Source organism: Xenopus laevis, chromosome 8L, assembly GCF_017654675.1.
Source record: "Xenopus laevis strain J_2021 chromosome 8L, Xenopus_laevis_v10.1, whole genome shotgun sequence".
Lineage (NCBI taxonomy): Eukaryota > Metazoa > Chordata > Amphibia > Anura > Pipidae > Xenopus > Xenopus laevis.
In genome coordinates, this window is record NC_054385.1 from 66,528,080 (window position 1) to 66,549,773 (window position 21,694).

The window sequence follows — 21,694 nt, forward strand, 5'->3', positions numbered from 1 at the left end:
CTCAGTATCTTTTAATAGAGACCTACATTGTTTGGGGGGTATAGTTTTCCTTTAATTATATAATCCCAATATAGAATGGGAAAATTCAACCACTAAATTGCTACTTTAACACAAAAACGAATACTTTCACTTTCTCTGTGTTGGTTGTAGCAGGTGATGTTTGTGGCTGGGGCTTGCTTACTAGGTACACATAAAAAACAGCAATAGTAATTAATTGTTCATACATTGTGTTAATCACACAGTAACAAGAAAAATATAAACAAAACAGCATGAGAAAGGTAAAATTAGTTGAATTGCGGGTCATCCTGCGGCAGAGTTAATTGTTCAGTTCCTTAATCTTCATACAATATGGCACAACAGAATGGGCAATTATTTCCAGCAGTAACACAGAACCCTGATTGGAACTTTTATACTATTTAGTATCATTAGCAAAAATAGACAGAACTGACAATAAAAACCTCAAGATCATTAATAAACAAGTTAAAAAAAAACAAATGTCCCCCGCCCATGGTCTTCCAAATTGTGCTGGGATTCTGATGGATTCTCTGTAAGTGATATTGCATCTATTGTAATCCAGAAGGACGACTACAAAGTCTTGGGCCCACTGCAGCATGCAAAAGCATTGTACTTTATTTGCTTAATATTGGGTTTAGGTTAGAAATTGCATTTTTGGTTTGTAACTTAAACAGGGATCCAAGTTTGGAGGTAAACAGGGCTGTGTCCTAATTGTGTTGTTGAGCTGTAGACACCAATATCTCTGAGTGGGGATATACAGTATATCATATAGTGTATAATGTACCCCCTCTTATAAGCTATAAGGATATTATAAGTTACAGAGGCAGTGCAGGGCCAACCCGGTCAGACGCCCTAGGCAGCCTGGCCAAGCATAACGCCCACCGACGCGCATGCGTGAAATGTGCAAAAGAACCAAATGCGCGCATGCGCAAAAAAGACGGAATTGCGCATGAGCAGAAAAGATGCAAGGGAACAGTGCGCACGCACACGCCGGTACATCTGCGACCAGGGACCGGACTAGGGGATAGAAGAAGCTTTGTGCCCTAGGCACTTGCCTACTCTGCCTACCCCTAGTTCCAGCCCTGTACAGAGGAGTTCCATGACCATATACAGGTTATGGAACTCCATGGTGACTTCTAATATCCTCATATTTTGTAACAGGGGGTACTTTATTTATTATAATACACAAGTTTCAGTGAGTCTTGTGACAGAAATGACATCACTACTCAGCGTTTATAACTGATGACATCAGTACTCACCGTTTATATGGATAGAATTGACAAGATATTCATGGCTTTTGTGTATTATAAGGACATAATACACAAAAGCCATGAATATCTTGTAAATTATATCCTTATAAACGGGGAGTTCTGATGTCATCAGTTATAAACGCTGAGTTCTGAGTCACATGACTCCCTAAAACTCGCGTATTATAATAAATAAAGTACCCCCAGTTGCAAAATATGAGGATATTGGAAGTTACCTCGGAGTTCCATGACCTGTATAAAAACACTCGGCCTTCGGCCTTGTGTTGTTATATGGTCATGAAACTCCTCGGTAATTTATAATATCCTTATATTTTACAAGACGGGGTACTTTATTCACTATATAATTTACAGGATATCCATGTCTCTAGTGTATTCATGGCAGTGAAAATGTTTTAAACATTTCACTGAATATAACACAATGTAACATCTTAAAACATTTTCATTAGAAGCAATATTCAAGGCCAGATTTAAAGACTGGATGGTCTACACAGCACATTCATATTTTTAAACCCCTTGTAATTGACTTTTATTATGACCACACCTGTACTAGAGAGTACACACCCACGTTATATTCCATCTGCGTGGGAATTCTTTACATTTCTACAATAATTCCTCTGTAACCACAGTTTTCATGATACAGTAATGAAGTAGTTCCCAACCGTGTTATCATTCCACCCTACAAGTGTATGTTTCTGGATATTCTTACAACATAGAAGAATCAATCAACATCACAAATGGACCTGTCAGTAGAACTGTGCCACCTGTGCTACTGTGCAGTTATGTACAAACCTGCACCTTTGGAAATAAGAGGACTGCCTCCCGTTGTACAGACAGTAAAGTTGTCATCTTGCTAAAGAAGAGAAAGTAATTTGGACTGCTTTTTGATTGCTCAAGCAAAGAAATATACAGTATTTCTCTGTAAAGTGCATAGTGAGTTCAGTGCTGCAAATCTGTCACACAATAGGGTATAAAGTGGGCCAGCAAAGTCAGCAGGGCTGGGATTAGTTACCATCAGCCAAATGTACAATACGCTTGTCGGGGGTAAAGTGTTGTTCCTATAATAAAGCAAAATGACCTAATAATAATAATATGTGTATTTGTAAAGGATCAGTTAAGTAGAAAATGTGTGTTAAATCATTGAAAAAACAGAGTTACCCTGAAAACCATTATAGTCATTAACATTTTGTTTATTTTGACATCTCATTTGAAGCCAGTACAAGCAACAAAAGATGCAGAAAGAACAAGGTTTCATAGTAATGAAGTTTATAAAACTGATGAAGACAAGGGTAGGACTTCACTTGCCATAAATTTCTCCACATCAAGCTGGGGATCGTCAAGGTCTAGACCGAGGAAACGAGATACCAGATCCTGGCACCTGAGAACAGAAAGAAAACTAGATTTCATGCACAGTAGGAAGGACTAATAGAATTGTGACATGCCTAAACATAGAATAATAACTGAACTAGCTAAGCTCCATGTCACAAATTAATGTAAAGAAAGTGGAGCTGAAAACAAAATATTACAAAGTGATCATATACCACAGCATTTAACGTTAGACATCTGAATGGTTAAGAGAATTACAAGTAACATACATTTCTGTGTCTACAGTATGATAACAACTGCGACATGGAAAGATTTATACAAGTTTATAGAACTAGGTGATAAACCACTTTTAGATGCTAAAGAAGAACACTTTACACATTACCATAACAGAGCACATGAACACTAGACAAGATAATAAAATAATAATTAAAACTTTAATCAATCTTGCTCAATAGCACTTATCTAAACATTAAACAATGTATTATTGCATAATCCCTAAAACCAATGTTGTGCAAGTCTGCCAGTAAAATGGTAATTGTGCCATGTGTTCCTTCTAAACAATGGCCAGGAAAGTTATTAAAAAATGCTGTCCATAAACAAGCCTTTTCAGAATGTGAAAGAATATACTATTTGAATATAAAATCAGAAATTGTTTACAAAAAAATAGAAGCAGCTACTGCCCCAGTATAAGGGCCTGAGAGTCCAATCAAGCCTCACCAGGATTATAAACATTTCTCACAAGTGAGGTTGACCTCTCAGTTTCAGGAACACTTCAATGAAGTGTGAGAACAATTACACTACTAGACAATTTACCATTGACAGTGTGTAAGTGGGTGAAATTTTGGAAGTGTAAATGGTTGGGTAATATTTAGTTCAGCTAGCAGGTGGCACCAACCATTAAGGTTTACATGCAGGGATATTCCCCTACAAGAGCCTTATAATGAAGTGCACAACCTAGGCACTTTCTTTTAACCTGATAGCAAGACAAGTAGCTGAGCCAAATCGCAAGAAATGCTGTGCCTAGCTAGGACTAGGGAAAGTAGGAGCATAATGTATCAAAAGCACCTAAGAGGTTGTTAGGTAGCTGGTTAGGTCAGTCTTTGGCCCGACAAGGAGGTAGTTGGTAGAAACTAAGCATTCAGGTGTAGGTTAATTGGGAACCTGCAGGCTGTAATGAGACAGCTGGGAGAAGCTTGAACACTGTATTTGGACATGACTGAGAAAATAGGTGAACAGTTAAAAAGGAGAAGAGGCCCCTCAACAGTTAATGGTACTCTGCTAGTGTATTTTCATATGACAGTGGCACTGGAGGCTTTGTGAGAGGAAAGCTGTGAGAGAAGTAAGGGTGTCAGAGGATCCTCGTAGAAGGGCTTGTTTTATTTAAAGGGATTCTGTCATGATTTTTATGATGTATTTTTTATTTCTAAATTATACTGTTTACACTGCAAATAATTCACTACAATATAAAATTTCATTCCTGAACCAGCAAGTGTATTTTTTTAGTTGTATTATTGGTGTGTAGGCAGCCATCTTAGGTTAATTTTGCCTGGTCATGTGCTTTCAGAAAGAGCCAGCACTTTAGAATGGAACTGCTTTCTGACAGGCTGTTGTTTCTCCTACTCAATGTAACTGAATGTGTCACAATGGGACCTGGATTTTACTATTGAGTTCTGTTCTTAGATCTACCAGGCAGCTGTTATCTTGAGTTAGGGAGTTGCTATCTGGTTACATTACAAATGTTCTGTTGCTAGGCTGCTGGAGGGGGAGGGAGGGGTGATATCACTCCAATTTGCAGTACAGCAGTAAAGTGTGACTGAAGTTTATCAGAGCACAAGTCACATGATTTGGGGCAGCTGGGAAACATACAATATGTCTAGCCCCATGTCAAATTTCAAAATTAAATTAAAAAAATCTGTTTGCTCTTTTGAGACATGAATTTCAGTGCAGAATTTTGCTGGAGCAGCACTATTAACTGATGCGTTTTAAAAAAAACTAACATATATTTCCTATGAAAGTATCCCTTTAAGTGGAAAGACACTATAGACAGGTCATCCTGTTCTTGGCATTGTGTGATGTATGTGATATGTGAAAGGTCTTCCCTTTTCCCTTCCCTGTAAAGAAGAATCGTTTTTTTTATAGCTTATACAACCCTTCTATGAATAATTCATGACATTCACTTAGATTCACTGGACAATAAAGAATTGATGGACATTGGCCATGGTGGCAAGTATAGCCCTAATTTTAGAGCTACTTGTAGATTACATTAGATTGTAGATTAGAAACGGACAAATTGTTTCAGGACAAATAATTCAACACATCCAGAACAAGGAAATTAATCCCAGTCTTTATATTCTCACTTTTCCATTTTTTTGTCCATCTTCGTTTGATTTAGGCACTGAATGGCTTGTCCAGTCCGGAACAATTCTGAAACCTGTATGGGGCAAAAGGCAAGAATCTGAATATAATCTACAGTAGGTTATTTTATAAGGTGACACAAGTAAATTAAGTGGTATTTATTTAACAAAGGGAATTTTTATTAGGAAGTTCTAATGTTCTGATATGTCAACTGAACTTGAAGATGCAAGCCCCCTATAACACAATGGGCCAGATTCAACTGAGAAAAAGTTATCTCATGGTTTATCACTTGTCAGGGACAAGCAATTAGTGAAGAAAAGACTTTTCTCCAAATTCAGTTTCTGTTTTTTTCTCATAGACTTTAATTGAGTGTTCATGTGATAAACGGTGAGATACATTTTACTGAATTGAATGGCATCTCAAACTGAATCTTGTCCATGTGTTTTACCGTGATAAACCTTTTTTTCACTGAATTGAATGTAGCCCAATATTTGCTATAATTAGTCATGAATTGAAAAACAAAAACAAATGCTTCAACATATTTAGCACTTCAGTCTGCCTGCTTTGGTCTCATGGGCAGATGACTCTGCAGAAAGCCAATAAACATATGGATTACACAACAGGAATTTTAAATTGAAGCACATTGGGTTATTTACAAAAACTCAAATTAATCTCAGTTTTTCATTAAAACAAAATCGACCAAATTGGCATCCACGAACTAAACTCATTTATCAATAATTTTTCTTGAAAAAGTCAAAGAGAGAAAACACTGCGACAAAATCGAGCATCAATTTGAATTGTATGATTGATACTCCGAATGCCACCTTATGAAATTGTCACTGCGAAGACTTGACTTTATTGGATTATCAGACTAAAACCTGAATTTAATGGATTATCCAGCGCAGATCGCAATGTCATGTTTTTTCTTGAAAAATATGAGTTTTCCCCTTTAAAAACTTGACCAGATAAATTTGAGATCTAATAAATGGGCCCCTTAAAGTGGTTGTTCACCTTTAAATTAATGATGTAGACAATGATATTCTGAGACAATTTACAATTGGTTTTCATTTTTTTCTATTTAAGGTTTTCAAGTTATTTAGCTTTTTATTCAGCAGCTCTCCAGTTTGCAGTTTCAGTAATCTGGTTGCTAAGGTTCAAACTCCTCTAGCAACCATGCATCAATGTGAATAAGAGACTGGAATATGAATAGGAGAGGGCCTGGATAGAAAGATGAATAATAAAAAGTAGCAATAACAATACATTTGTAGTCTTACATAGTATTTGCTTTTTAGATGGGGTCAGCGACGCCCATTTAAAAGCTGGAAAGATTTAGAAGTAAAAGGCAATTAACTACCCCTTTAAGGAACAGTACAGGTTATGTTAACATATCATAAAAACAATTAAAGCATAGATAACTTAAATGGTCAACTCCGTGTGAACAGATGCTTAAAAAGCACTTGAATAATACTTTATTGTTACTATTCTTGCTATTTAGCCTTGTCTTTTATATTAGCTGCCAGGATCCTAATGCTTGGCTGTGAAGATGTTAAACACCATTTACCAACACAAGGGCAGATAAGTTGTTTAGTAGTCTTCCCACAACTGTGGTCATTTCTTTCACAAGTGTAATACTCCTGACACGTATAAGCTGAAAGATTTGTATTATTAATATATAGGCTTTGCATAGTAAATGTGCTTTCTCTGTTTTAGACTTTAAATTCATTTAGTATGCCTTAACATATGCCACCCCAAATCATTAATAAAAACAATTCATAATAAAATAATATGGATTAATTAGTTCCAAGATGCTTATAAGAGCATTAATATAGTCCCTTTAATTACCTTAATTACTTGCTTTCAGGCCTGGATTTGTGGCAAGGCCACAAAGGCCAAGGCCTAGGGTGAAAAACTATTAGGGGCGGCATGCCGCTCAGCCGCTTGCTTAGAGCACTGGGGATGCACAGTTCCCCAGTGCTCCGGCGGGTGTGCTCGCAAGGGGTGTTGCGGGTGCTGGCTTTAGGACCGCATGGCCGGGCCATGGTCGGTTGCTTGGACTGCATGGCCTAGGGGTGGCCGCAGTCAAAATCCAGCCCTGCTTGCTTCCACCAGCTTTTTAAATTAAAAAAGTATATTAAGCAGCATAACATTGTTATTGGCCAGGATTCTACCTTTTTCATCAGGATTCGGCCGAATCCTTTTGCCCGGCCGAACCGAATCTGAATCCTAATTTACATATGCAAATTAGGGGGTGGGAAGGGAAATCGGGTGACTTTTTTCACAAAACAAGGAAGTATACAATGTTTTCCCCTTCCCACCCGAGATTCGGTTCAGTATTCGGCCTAATCTTTCGTGAAGGATTCGGGGGTTTGGCCGAATCCAATACAGTGGATTTGGTGCATCCCTATTATTGATCAATAAAACATGTACAAGTTCTATTTTACAAGAGTCGGGGCCAGAAGTCAGACTTACCTCTATTGCTCTTTTGATAATACCTGCAGGCAAACCTGCCAGGGCTGCAACTTTAGCTGCCTGGCTAGCTTCAGAGACACCATCCTTCATCTGGTAAAAGAAAACTAGCTCCTCTCCATCCAGACACCACTCTAAAGTCTGCAGAGCAAAAAAAGTAATAATGTCACTAGCAACAAGAAGGGACAGTTATACATGCAGTGAATTAAAATAATCATCCCTATGACTGTTTCACATTAGATCCTGTATCCAAACCAAATAGTGTATGTATTATTGTGGTCTTATGAGTAACAACTGCAACCCCCTACTGCCACATTTGTTTGTTGTCATACAATAAGGGACACGTTCACTAATCGAGAATATTTCTTCAGAATTATCACCAGCAAAATGTATTTTCCCCACAGCTTAAGTTTTTTACATTTGCAAAAGATGCATTTACCAAGACAGTGAAAACCAGTCAAATCAATGGACATAGCATTTGCATGAAATGCTCAGATTGCCACCTGGGAAAACTAATGGGAAACTCCAACATGCTGATGACAATTTGAAAGGGAAAACAATAATAGCATGAGAATAAAATTAGTCTCATTTGGCTATAAAATAGCGAGAAATAAAACTCACGGTTTTTTACATTTTCATAGAGCTGAACTCAGCAAAAACACTTTTCTGTTTCTCAACTAATCAGACACATTAAGCAGCCTCAGCGGGTGCTGGGATTCTGAGACATACAGAACATTAAATATTATCTCTATGTAATATTGAAGTTATATGGAGATATCATATCCATAATAATTTATGTATCCATATACAGGATATGTTGAGGTGGAATCCTGGAATACTACTGTATATTACAAGTATTTTGTTGAGCAGCACTGGGGTCCTGAGCCCTTCAAAGGAGTTTGTATGTTCTTACCATGTCTGCATGGGTATCCCTCTGTGTATGCCGGATTCCTTCCACACTCCAAAAACATACAGGCGGATTAATTAGCACATGACAAAACTGACCTCAGTGTGTGTGAATGTGATAGGGACCACAGAGTGTAAGCTCCACTGGGCAGGGACTGATTTGAATAATGTATAATCTCTGCAAATCACGGCTAAATTGTGTTGGTACTATATAAACACATAATAATTGGTATCATTCTCAAAAACTAAAACTGCTGCCAAGTTTGCTTTAATGGGGAAAAAATACTTCTTCCCTTGTTTTACAAAATAGGCATTAAACGTGCCTCCAAGAAAAGGTCAGTTTACTTATTTCTATAAATCTTACCTGATATTGTAAAATTGGGCTGTCAGGCAGTATCTTAAGTTTTACCAAACTATGGAAATTGGTGGCCACAAAAATATGAGGACACTGACATCCCATATTTATCCAGTGCCTGAGGACAGCAGCTAACAGAGAGAGGCCATCCACCTAAAAACATTTAGGTGCAAATTAATCCAGTGACAGACAATAACTGCATTAAATGGTTCCTGGCTACAAAAATAGAATTCAGTCTTTATTATACTGTAAATAGCATGTACATTCTTGTTAAAATTGAGGTAATCTACATGTGCACTGGCCACATTACCCTGTAGAGTAACGGTGGCCATGCACATGACAATAAAAGCTGCTGACTTGGTCCTTCGGATAACTATCGGAAAAGTTTGAATTTGTCATTGTTTTGAGGGCTGCATCTGTGCATTGATGCAACTCACATCTCGATGACCTACATAGCTCCAATTATGATCTGATCATCAATTGAGTACAATACTAACTCAGCTTACTGTGGGCATATCAGTGAAAGATCCATTTGTTTGGTGACCTTGCCAGAAGTATGGATCTTCATGTCAGGCTGGCCAGCTTAACACAGCACCAAAGGAGAAGAGAGCTGTTTGCCTGTTCCTTATCCAACAAGATCATGTTCTAACACATTATGGTGGTAGCAGGTTATTAATTTGTTTTATCTAAATTTGATCCCACCCGAAGTTCTCTTTAAAGGGGACCTGTCACCCTAAGAAATAATTTCGAATTCTTTTCTATCATGTTAGTTGAGCAAAATAAACTTTACTTACACTGTATTTATTATTTAAATTTTGTTTACTTCTGCCTTGGAAATATACAATCACAGCAAGCAGGCGGCTGCCATTTTGTGGACACGGTTATTAAGGGAAATTGTGTATCACCCCAAAATCTTGTGTATGCACCAGAATGAGGGACCTAATGTCCATAATGTCCATGTGCAGTGCCCTACACAATTATAGAGCCTGAGGAGGGAAGGGGGAATGTGAGGAGAGCAGTGACATGTAGGAAGTGCTGAATGGAAAGTGAAAGTAATTGACTGCCCCTCCTCTATTCCACAGGCATAGAGGTGGGGCAGGTAATATTTGATTGACAGTTTAGATATTTAAACACCTTTATAACAGGTATGAATGTTTTAATGAAAAGAAATTTTGGGGTTCCATATTTAATTTGCAAAGGACTTTCATTATGCAGCTTTTTATGTATAAGTGACAGGTCCACTTTAATATCTTGTAGGATGTGTATGCAAAAAACTTGCCTTTGGGTTCCCTTTTAAAACACTGTATGGACAAAAGTCTGAGTTGAATATTGTTGGCTATTTTTGTCCCAATAAAGTTTTACGTAAAATAAAGGCATAGTCCAACATATTGCAATGAACTAAGTTAGCCAATGAAACGTATAACCTACCCTATATTTTTTGATATTGCAATTTTAAACCAAAATTACATCCTGCATTCTAGAAAATTATGGGAGGTTTGCAAAAATTAGGTTTTCATGCTTCAAGAATATATGCTGCTTTAACTGTAAGTACAACTGTCATAATTCAACTAAATGCACCTTTTGTACTCAGAGCAGAGTGTAAATGATCTCTTACCGTGTTAGTCCCTTTACCAAATTCGTCAATCAAAACCAGTGACTTTTCAGTTGCATTATTGACTGCTCTTGCTACCTAAGAAAGTAGATATATAGATGCTGAAATGAATACAATTAACAGTAAAAATAAAGGAAAAGAAAACTGAATGTAAAATGATTTAGGGTGCTTTTCTAAGCATTTTTGCAATTTACATGATAACTATTTAAGTTTTTAACTGCCAATAAAATTCATTTTGTAACAACAATGCCACCTGCTGGTCAGTTCCTATAAATGTACAGTCAAAGAGATATACCTTCAGAATAAAAACAGAGAAGTGTTCTGATGTTGTTTTGCTCAGGAAAGAGATGGGAAAGGGCATCTTCTGATGTCTTTCGTGAGCAGAACAAAATCAACTGTAAAATTAGAGACAGTAATTCACAAAATGATAAATGCATAGTCAATGGGAAACAGGTTCTAACAGTTCTGTTGTTAGCAAATAGACAAAGGATATAAATCGCCCACATGCCTTAGCAACTTGGCAAAGATTGTTGAATCTACAGAGCACAGACTGTCAAGAACCTAACTGCCAGCACCATTTATTCTATGCCTTCAGATTTCTTTTTGATCTATCCCATGCTGCATGCTGTCTGGAAACACTTAGAGAGCAAGATCAAAGAGGGTGGTAAGAAAAGGGCTTAAACAGAATTCTGCATACCTGATTCAAATCTATCATAAAAGTGGATAGACCAAGGGACACAGATTCAAGAGTCTGAATACGGGTAAAGATCCCATTAACTGGTCCAATTTCTGCCTCTGCAGCTGGAACAAAACTTCCAATCATAGACATAAAGACTATGAGGCCAACCTATAAAACACAATATTTTCAGTAGGAAATAAATGACAGCTAAAAATACATAGTAAAAACAGGGATGAAGGCTACAGAAAAAAGGAACAAGAGAATGCATTATTTTAAAAGAGAATGTGTAAATGATAAAGAGAGATGAATAAGGCAATATAACAAAACATTATCATTTAACACCAAATGAGAGCAACAATCTTCCTTACATACTTCCTTACGGTGTGTGTGTCAACTTACCTCCATGGTAAAACATAATGAAATTACCTTCAACCAAATCTTAAGAACCACATTTTGGACTATTAATTTAACCTATATAAATTTATATCTGAACTACATTATCATCACCAGACTAATTAATTTTTTTAGGTGACACCCTGTTTCTTTGTCCACCCACAAATATTTTTTTCACTGAACTGAAAGACAAAGCAATCAAATGAAACTTTTCAAATACATTTAGATTATTAATTAAATGTTCTCCACATATGTCACTCTATCTTAACTTACATACTGCTCCAGTCCCCCCATCAGGGCAAGTCCCACAGTTTGGGAGTCACTGATTTATCTATCTTTGTTGTTTTGTTATCACTCTTGGAGAAGCAGTTAGTTCTCTTCTAAGTCTAAGGTCCCCATAGATGCAAAAAATGTTTGTTGGTGAACGATCGATTTCAGTGCAATCCGACCAATCCATCAAATTATCGTGAGGTTAGTGGGAATCATATGATCGTGCATTTTACGATTTCCCAAGTGCAATCCATCTATGTTTGCAGGGCCAAGCAGGCAGCTACCCTCAGTTTTCCTGGCAATATTGCTTGAAATGGTCTTTTTAGTTGATGGAAAAATCGTAAATTTAAACGATCGTTTTGAGATAATTGTGGTCTCACGATAACAAAAAGTTATTTTCAAAATCTTTACATCTATGGCCAGCTTAATAGTAAGTTGACTTCTGCTACATTGTTTTAAGAGACATTTAATTAATATACATTGGAAAGTTGTATTTAATTTATTTAAAAGAAAAACAGTATTTGATGGAGATTGATGAAGATTTCATTTAATCTGAAGTAAACAAATTGCCAGATTTTAGACTTTCTGTGTAAACTGACAGTTCTGTTTTCCCCACTATATACAAATGTATCAAAGCAATGTTATATTCCTCTTCACTGTTTCATTATGACAAAGGTAACAGATTGTTTTCTGTATTCTTCAGGCTTCCATGCTTTTCCATAAATTAAGTTGAGATGACTGACTGACTGAATAATATGAAGACAAGGTACCGTAGAGGGAGAATATAGACAGTATACAAACCAAACAGTCTTTAATGTTATTATAAACATATTTATATTTTTGAATAGTTCAAAAGAAGCTGAACACAGCTTGTTTTGGGGTTTCTTTCATTCTCTGCCTGTTATGCCATAATGGCAAGAAACTCTATATTAACACATAGGCTCAGTGGTTGGAATTACTCTCTCACAGAGCTCAGCCCTGTCCTTACCACCTACAAAGGTAAAAGGTAGCAGGACCAAGGTGCAGGGCAGGGTGCAAAGTGCAGATACCATGGTGTATGTGTGGCATCAATTTGCATTTTGCAATCTTCTCTGCCCTTAATAAATGAGTCCTCATGATTGTAGTCAGATTGTAAACTATGTAGAACTGATTTAAGATTATAAATAGTATCAAGAGTGAGCAACCTGTAGGTAGATTCCCATTTGTCTTATAGCCGAGGCACAGCTGCGTGTGATTGTCCATAAATAATAGTAGGGGAATTGCAATAGGGAAAGTCAAATCATACTAATTTCTGTTTGCTTGCAATTTTGTAATTACTTTTAAAATAAAGCATACACGTTTGCACTCAGCAGTTGTCCGGTGCTCAGATGTTTGGCTATAACAGCACAAATACCAAAATGCATTTATTTTTTTTTGCAAAAATTTACAAAATCAATGCCTGTCTCAGTCACGCAATCTGATGAGAGATTTGAATCTGCAAGAGTAGCTATTTTTAAGTGGTTTCAGGGCATTCACAGTATTATTTAGCCACACCTTAATAGGAATTGCTAGCAGCATCAGGGCTATTTGTAGTTTGCTGCTGCCCCCTCCTGTAATTCATTACTTTCACAAATTGTTATTTTCGAAATGGTTCTATGTCATTAATACTTAGGGATACATATGAATGTATCCAAAATATCGAGATTGCACTATGACTGAAGGAAAGGGCTAGTTATTTGTCATAAAGCGGATTAAGATAGCAACAAAATAAAGCGGATTAAGATAGCAACAAAATGCCCAATGGTGGCAGGCCAGCTATTTTCCTGTACTTTATAAACATTAAATTACTATAGCAAAGACAGGATATTGTACTATAGGAAGATGGTTTTTTAATATTTTTCTTCCTATCATTTAATGCCACTGTCTACTTATTTCCATCGCTTAATTTTTCTGGTTTTCCAAGTATTTCGCCTTTTCTTACCTGTTTTAGATACACACTCTTTCCACAAGAGTTTGGCCCAGTTATGATCTTTATTCTTTGCTCATTCTGCTTACTGTGAGTTGAATTTGGAACAAAAGTCCCAGAGCAAAATACCATGAGAGGATGTCTATAAGAAAAAAAGAGGGCTTGGCAATCTTTAATCAGCATAGTCTGGCTGTTTTTGCATTAAAGGGTATTCAAACCCAAAAAAGAACTAATAAAATGAATCACTGTGCTTTCTATTTTAGTGGTTTTTGAGATGTATGCATTTTTATACTGCTAATGCTTTTGCCTCAACTGAGATTCAGCAATCCATGGGTTAACTGAACACAGGAAGTGCATAGAAAGATATTGCTTGATACTAGTAGTCTAAAATTGTCAAAAGAACTAATGCCTCAAAAAACACAAAAAAAAAATATATGAATGTAAGTATACACCTGTATTCAACATAAACTCATTAAATGGGGCATGTGTTGAACATACTTTTTACCTATTATTTAAATAAAAAGCAATTTAAAAACCAAATAAGAAAATTAAATTACAAAATTATCAGCACTGCGGAATCTGTTGGCGCTATATAAATAAATGTTAATAATAATAATAATAATAATAATAATATTATGTTATTGGTATAGCACTGCCTCATTACGCAGTACTCTACAGGCATTATACATTATACACAGTAGTCCCTATCCCAGCTATCTCTTAGGTCCCTATTACAATCACACACAAAGCCCAGTGTTTTCAGGCACCAATTAACTGTTTTTTTTGTAGTGTGAGGGAAACCTGGAAAACCCAGAGGAAACCCACACAGCCATGCAAACTCCTTGTAGATAGTACTCAAAACAGAATTGAGGTTAGGACTACAGCACTGCAAGGCAGAAATGCCACCTACTAAACTGCCATAGTTCCATTTCAGCACTTTTTGGTTTTGTTGATTTTTGTAGAGGAAAAGATAGTAAAACTAGCCCAAAGATAAACTCTCTGCATGAGATTTCCTTATCTGAAAGCCTAAAGATAAATGTATAAATGTATAATAAATGTATAATATTATATGAATGAGCGTTGTAGAATATTAGTACCTGTGCAGGCCTGGACTGGCAATCTGTGGGTTCTGGCAAATGCCAGAGGGGCTGCTATAAGGTCCCATAGAAAGTCAGTATTTAGTGGGCTGGTGTGGGCTGTTTGGGCCTCTATGTGGGCCTCTGTGTACCTGAAATGACAGGGCCTATTTTAATTCTCAGTCCGGACCTGTACGTGTGCCTGCAAATACTGACTAATATCTATGTACCATGAATATACACAACATCAGCCACTGCATAATACTTCACATCCTAATGCTCTGATCATTCAGGCTGTTTGCTCAAACAATTCTAACAATCAAAAGGTGGCCACACTGTGGCCTCCTTACTCTCTATGTTTGGTTTTTGTGCTGATTGTGCCCCTCCACAACCTACCCACGAACTGAAATGTGTGAGACTGTGTTATAGAATTAGTCTCATATAAATAAGCATGAAGATTAATGCAACTAAAACAAATGGACAAAATTGATACTGAAGTATATAGAAGTAGACCCTTACAGGTGTTGCTGGTGCGTACCTCCCCTCCTTAATGTAGATGGTGTTAGTCATGGTGTATCGGGGACGGGTGTATCCATTCTCACGAGCAACAACTGCCATTGCAAGGAGAGCATCCAGTTGTCCTGTGTACTCTGTGACATATTGAAAAACTGCAGACTTCTCCAGTGTCAAAGTCTGCAGCTGGTACATGATCACTGTCTCTTGATCTGGAGGAAAGAGAATAACACGTATGAAATGTCAAATTCTCATCAAGGGAGTCTGTGCATGCACCGATCTATCCTCCAGTTCTTCAGGGACATTTTCTTTCAAGTGTTTTTTTTTTTTTTATATATATATATAGGCAACCGTGGGCCATGCCACAAAAGGTGCCACCCTAGGCACAGACCCTGGTGGTTATACATAAATACAGCCCTAATTATATTTATTTTTATAGTGGCACCATCTATATTCCTCTGCAATGTACATTATGGTACATAACAACTGTCACACAGACAAACCATTGCAATAGATAATGGACTTAAAGGGCCACAATAAGTGAGATACAAGGAATAAAAGAATGTACAGTTACTGTATTTAAAAATATATGTTTGAGAAATATACATTTTAAAGGGTTAAAAGGTAATAAGGAAATAAGAAGTTATCTGAACAGTGGCTGATGCCTTATGCTACTGCCACACAGCGCTGTTTCTTGGCCTGTGTATAGAGGTTAATAGATTAATGTGTAAGGTTGGAGAAAGACATGCGTTTTAAGAGTAAGAGAATTCCTGTAGGCCTACATGAGGTTACTAGGGAAAAGTAAATTGTGACTTCTAATATTCCATTTGTGATCTTATGTATTGTGGACCCTGTTTGTTAAATCTAACACTTCTTTCATGCTATACAATAATCACGATGTGATGTTTTCTCCACAGAACTTTCTGAATATACACAGTAGTAGGACGATTCTGTATTTTTGTACGACAGAAGGTGGTAGTTTACTTTTAGTAGGCTCTATAATTTATCACAGTATAAGCAATCTTTTATTATAGTTTTTAAATAATTTGCCTTTCCCCTCTGCAGCCTTCAAATGGGGGGGGGGGCACTGACTCGAACAGCATAAATCTTTTTCTTTGTGGGGCCACAACTTTATTGTTACTGTTTTTTTTTTATTACTTAGGCCCTCTCGTATTAGTCTTCTAGTCTTTAATTCAAAAATGGACAACCAGCTAGCAACTGAAATTCCAAACTAGAAAGCTGCTGGACAGAAACCTAAATAATGAAAAAAAGCACAAATATTTGCCTAGTATCATTGCCTAGTAAGTCTAAACGTTAGATTAAATGTGAACTACTCAATTAAAACTTCCCACATAATGATAAGGCTTTTACATATGGTCTTCCACTACATTCTCTATAAGGGGAGTATAATTAAAATCACAAGCATTGTTTGAAATGGCGTTTTTGCAAATATTTAGCGCTGCTCGCAATGTAAAATCATTTTCTGGTGAATATTACATCGCTCATTATCGATAAGCAAAGGTTAGCTTCAACGCCTGCTCTGGAGTTTTCATTAAATATTTTGTTGAAAATAAGGAGAGTTTGTATACTTACAAAATCTTTTTCTCTTCAGTCACTTGGGGGACACAGGGACAGTGGGGTATAGCTGGTACATCCAGGAGGGCAGGACACAACCCCCTCCCCTACTGGCTATACCCCCAGCATGCGGAGCTTAGACCAGTTTGTTCCAACAGGAAAAATTTTATCAACCGTAACAACTTAGTACTAGACGTAACATGTCTGACGGAAAAATGAGAGCCTCAGTCCAGGGAGGGAAGCCCTGTGTCCCCCAAGTGACTGAAGAGAAAAAGATTTAACGGTAAGTATACAAAATCTCCTTTTCTCCAAGTCATCTTGGGGGACACAGGGACTGTGGGGACGTACCAAAGCTGTCTCCTAATTCCTCCAGGCGGGAGAGTGAGGCTTAAGTGGAAGTGACCACTGTGGCTTGAAGCACCTTTCTGCCAAAGCGTGTGTCAGAAGCCGCAAAGGTATCGAAATGGTAGAATTTTGAGACTGAATGGACAGAAGTCCACGTAGCTGCCTTGCACAGCTGTTCTGCTGATGCTTGGTTCCTGAACGCCCAAGACGTACTCATCCCCCTAGTAGAATGGGCTGTGAGTGTAGCTGGTGGCGTTTTGCCACGTGCCACATATGCTCGCTGAATTGCTTGCTTGATCCAGCGTGAAATGGACGAATTTCATCGGTACCGAAAAATTGGTGAAACCAGTTGCTAAACATTTCCTTGACAAGGGACATAGATTGCCTACGTTTAAATACATAGGTATTGACCATTTCCCAGAACCTAGAAGGGGTGGTGACAGATCAAAGTTATTGTTACAAAGAGAAACATATTGGATAAAAAGATTAGGTACTATGACACCAAAAGGATTGAATGAACAATGTTTCTTTAATTGTTTCCTTAGTCAGAGATAAAATAGTTACATTTATAACAAAGTCCTTTAGCAGCTGAGAAGTGTATAACTCAATTTCAACAGAATGTATTTTAATATGTAATATTTAATATTTACTGTTTGGATTATTTATGATGTATTTACGGATTATTTATTGTATTTATTATATGGAGGTGATATCGTTAGATGTCACATAAATGGCTTAAAGTGGACCTGTCACCCAGACATAAAAATCTGTATAATAAAAGTCCTTTTCAAATTAAACATGAAATCCAATTTCTATTTTTTATTAAAGCATTCATAGCTGTTGTAAACTCTTTTAAAAATCTCAGCTGTCAATCAAATATTGTCTGCCACTCCTCTATGCCCTGGGCATAGAGGCGGGGCAGACAATTACTTTTACTTTCCATTCAGCACATCCTAGATGTCACTGCTCTCCCCACATTCCCCTGATCTCTTAACCATTTAATTGTGTAGCCAGGGCATGGGGATGGACATCAGGTCCCACATTCTGGTGCAGAAACAAGATTCTGAGATGAAGCAAGGCTTGTCTTAATAACAGTGTGCACAAAATGGCTGCTGCCTGCTTGCTATAATTTTAAAATTCCAGACTGAAGGAAGCACGATTTAAATAATTTATATAGTGTAATTAAAGTTCATTTTGCTTGAATAATGTGATAAAACACGATTTTGAATAATTTTTTTGGTTGACGGGTCCCCTTTAATGTCTTAATAACAATTAACCTAAAGGGGATTATGTAGTGATGATGTCTAACGGTATTTAGTGATTGGTGGTTAGTGTGTGACACTTGGCACGCCCTTTTGGGGCCATATGTATTTAATCAGTATTTTTGTATGGCTATGTAATCTTGATAAAGGCTCTGGGCACGAGCCGAAACGTTAATTACTGCAAACATATCGAAATAAACTATTTTTTATTGAAGAAATCCCAGAAGTGTGCTACCACATTTTCTTGTATCTATTACTTCCCAGGAGCAGCACCCGGGTATGTACAAGAGGGATTGCCGATAGGAGTGCGGATCACAGAGACTATTTTATATATATATATATGAATATATAATATGTCCACTGGTCTGAGGTCTACAGTGCTAGAACCCCAGGTTAGAGACAAAATGCCTTTACTGAGGTAGCCTGCCTCTCTTTGTGCTTACTAGCGTCCCCAAGTACTAGCCAAGCAACCAGGTGCGCTGAGTTGTAATATCACACTCTGCGGGAGTTCTGGCACAGGCTAAAGGAGGACCCAAAGGCAAGGGAGTTGCCGAGAGAGAGCGAAATTCTGATGTCTTTTACTAGCGTTACCCCACTCACTGATGTGGAATCAAAATGGGGGCCACGCCTGAAGGAACGCGCTGAGATCACGCGAGAACAAAAACCGAATGGTGCCAGCCTAATTGGCTCGGTTCTCGTCAGCGTTCCCTCTCAGCAGCCCTTAATCTTATTGGAGACAACCTTGTCTCCAATAAACAGCCGCCTACTGAGCAGTTTAAACCGTCGCCATCCCAGAATTAGCGCTCTTCCCTGCGGCCTCAGTAAGGGCTGCGCTCACTCTTTACTCTGGAAGGTGGAAAGCAGGCCAATTTATAGAGGCAGGCAGTGCTTTGCTGCAATGCAATGAACCCTCGACTCTTGCAGGCAGTGCATTAGAGCTTGCGAGGGGGGTAGGAAAATGGCCCATTAAGAGAATAACCCTGCTACCAATCTCCCATGGGTATGTGGTAGGGAGAGGGTTAAATGAGGAGGGAAGGCAGCACAGATATACTCACTGTGTCCTGAACACACTCCTCTGTCCTCCTCTCCACCTATGACACAAAGGGAAGACCTGAATGACTGGGTGGTCTTGAATATTAGGGACCCCGGAGACAGGTCCCAAGGTTGGGAATGCCCATGGGAAACCTCTGCTCTGTGTAGAGGGCCTGGGCATTCCCTAGGTGTCAAGCAACCAAAATAATAAAGAGAAGTAAATTTTACGTCCTATCCTCCTGAGGACACAACAAAAACTGGTCTAAGTTCCGCCTGCTGGGGGAATAGCCAGTAGGGGATGGATTCGTTTTTCCTACTGTTGTGTCCTGCCCTCCTGGATGTATCAGCTATACCCCACTGTCCCTGTGTCCCCCAAGATGACTTGGAGAAAAACCTTTGCAGTTGTGAAATTTTAATACATACACTGCGAATGTTCTCAAAAGCCAAAGAGAATGCAAACAGAGAAAATCTAATGTTTGCAAAGGTGTTAGTTAAATGTGCTATAATTCTTTTGCCTTCTAACACTAACATCTTCCTAACACCGTCAGCATCTCTACACAAAACTGTGCTATTCCTGTGTTGCCTCCACACTCATCTCACCCATCTAATGAAAACACATAGTAATCCGCCTCACCTCGGATTTCACAATGGAGGTCCCCAAATAATGAATCCAGCTCTCTGGTCTGGGCACTTCTGTAATGCAGTCGACCTTCTAACAAAAACTGATACAAAAATGTTTATATCTTATAAATTAAAATAATAGCATTACAAAAGTAGTTGATCATGTTCGGATATTGAGGATATCTGTTTTTTTATGTAACTGGATCTTCGCATAGATCACCTTGGATAAATAAAAAATCTCATAATACCATTAAATTTTGTGTGACAAACATGCAAAAGAATAAGAAATCAGGAAGGGGGCAAATAGTTTTTCACACGTATATATATATATTTTTTTTTATTTTTTTTTTTATTATTATTTTTTTTTTACAGAACAATATTTCATATAGAAGTAGCATGTAGGATTCTAACCATAAATTCCAGGCCAGCAATCTCAAAATCATTCTTGTCCTCCATGAAGGGGAGACGTTGGAAGGACAAAAGAAATCCAATCTGTGTAAGATAAAGGTGTGAGACGCTGCATTAAGTATTTATTTATGAAAGACATTGCATTAAGTATTTACATAGATTAACAAATATATGCAGGCCAACTGAAACATATATTTAGCTATCCATCTGATAACTATGATTTATATATTAAGATAGAAGCAGACTAAGGGTGGGGGCACATAGGGCACTTTAAGGTGGTTATGTTAAGCTTTTTATGGGAAAATCACTACAAGATGCACATTGATTTGCATGCAAAGAAAAAATGATTCTAGTAGGTAGTAAACCTTAACAATTACAGTTGTTGTCTCACCAAAGGGATATAGATAATATTACAAGATGATATCTGTCTGTCCAGGGTCTCCAACTCTTTCTTTGCCACATCAGTAAGGAATGCAGGTAGCCCTCGAAGTTGACGTTTCTCTGTCACACAAATAGAGAGAATGTTAAAAGAGGGCTTTAAGGGGAATTCAATAAAAAAATTAAATTTTGTCTAATAAAGGAAACTCTAACGCTAAGCAACTTTTGATTATTCATGTAATAAATACAACTTGCTGTAGTAGAGCTGACTTTTGCATTAATAAATTAACTATTCCGTGTAAAATTAAAACTGGGTAAATAGATAAACTGCAAAATAAAAAAAAAATTCAATATAGTATAGTTAGCCAAATGTAATATATAAAGGCTGGAGTAAACAGATGGATAAAGGTGGAATACAACTTCATCCTTTACCTCTCTTTAACCTGTTAGTCAGTCAGTGACCAGTAGGGGGAACATGGGACAGTTTTATTGTTACACTAAACTCTTCCTTTAATTCAGAACCAGGATTCAGAATCGGTGAAAGGGATAAACAAATACTGCTTTTAATAGCATATCAAAGATACCCTGAACGTGTGGCTTTCACAGAGAAAGAAAATACAGAACTATAAGAAAAAGTTATTCAACGCTGAGTAAAATCTCTTTTCAATCTTTTAGAGAAGCCTAAAACAGTTCTGGCGTAGTCATGTTGAAACAGGTGTCTATTCCAGCAGCCGAGTTATGATATTTCCTTAAGGACATGTTTAAAATTGAAATTATAGGAAGAGAACCCTTGATGTTTCTCTACAACATGGAAACTTGACCATGTTCCCTGTTATAAAGATGTGAGATTATTTTCACCTAATCGGCAAATGTGTAATAAAAACATGCTGATACATT

General features: G+C 37.5%; 1 protein-coding gene across 1 annotated transcript in view; it reads right to left on the minus strand.

Annotated features, from left to right (window-relative positions):
• Positions 1 to 2,459: 2,459 nt before the first annotated feature.
• Positions 2,460 to 21,694, minus strand: part of msh5.L (mutS homolog 5 L homeolog) — a 56,958-nt gene continuing 37,723 nt past the window's right edge. Inside the window, exons 15-25 of the mRNA XM_041572895.1 lie at positions 20,811 to 20,920; positions 20,423 to 20,503; positions 20,025 to 20,112; positions 15,202 to 15,388; positions 13,603 to 13,729; positions 10,998 to 11,147; positions 10,304 to 10,378; positions 8,698 to 8,841; positions 7,431 to 7,568; positions 4,964 to 5,037; positions 2,460 to 2,658 (exon numbers count right to left, since the gene is read on the minus strand). Of these exons, the coding sequence (XP_041428829.1) occupies positions 2,547 to 2,658; positions 4,964 to 5,037; positions 7,431 to 7,568; positions 8,698 to 8,841; positions 10,304 to 10,378; positions 10,998 to 11,147; positions 13,603 to 13,729; positions 15,202 to 15,388; positions 20,025 to 20,112; positions 20,423 to 20,503; positions 20,811 to 20,920 (1,286 nt within the window). The 3' untranslated portion in view covers positions 2,460 to 2,546. The remainder of the gene's footprint in view (positions 2,659 to 4,963; positions 5,038 to 7,430; positions 7,569 to 8,697; positions 8,842 to 10,303; positions 10,379 to 10,997; positions 11,148 to 13,602; positions 13,730 to 15,201; positions 15,389 to 20,024; positions 20,113 to 20,422; positions 20,504 to 20,810; positions 20,921 to 21,694) is intronic.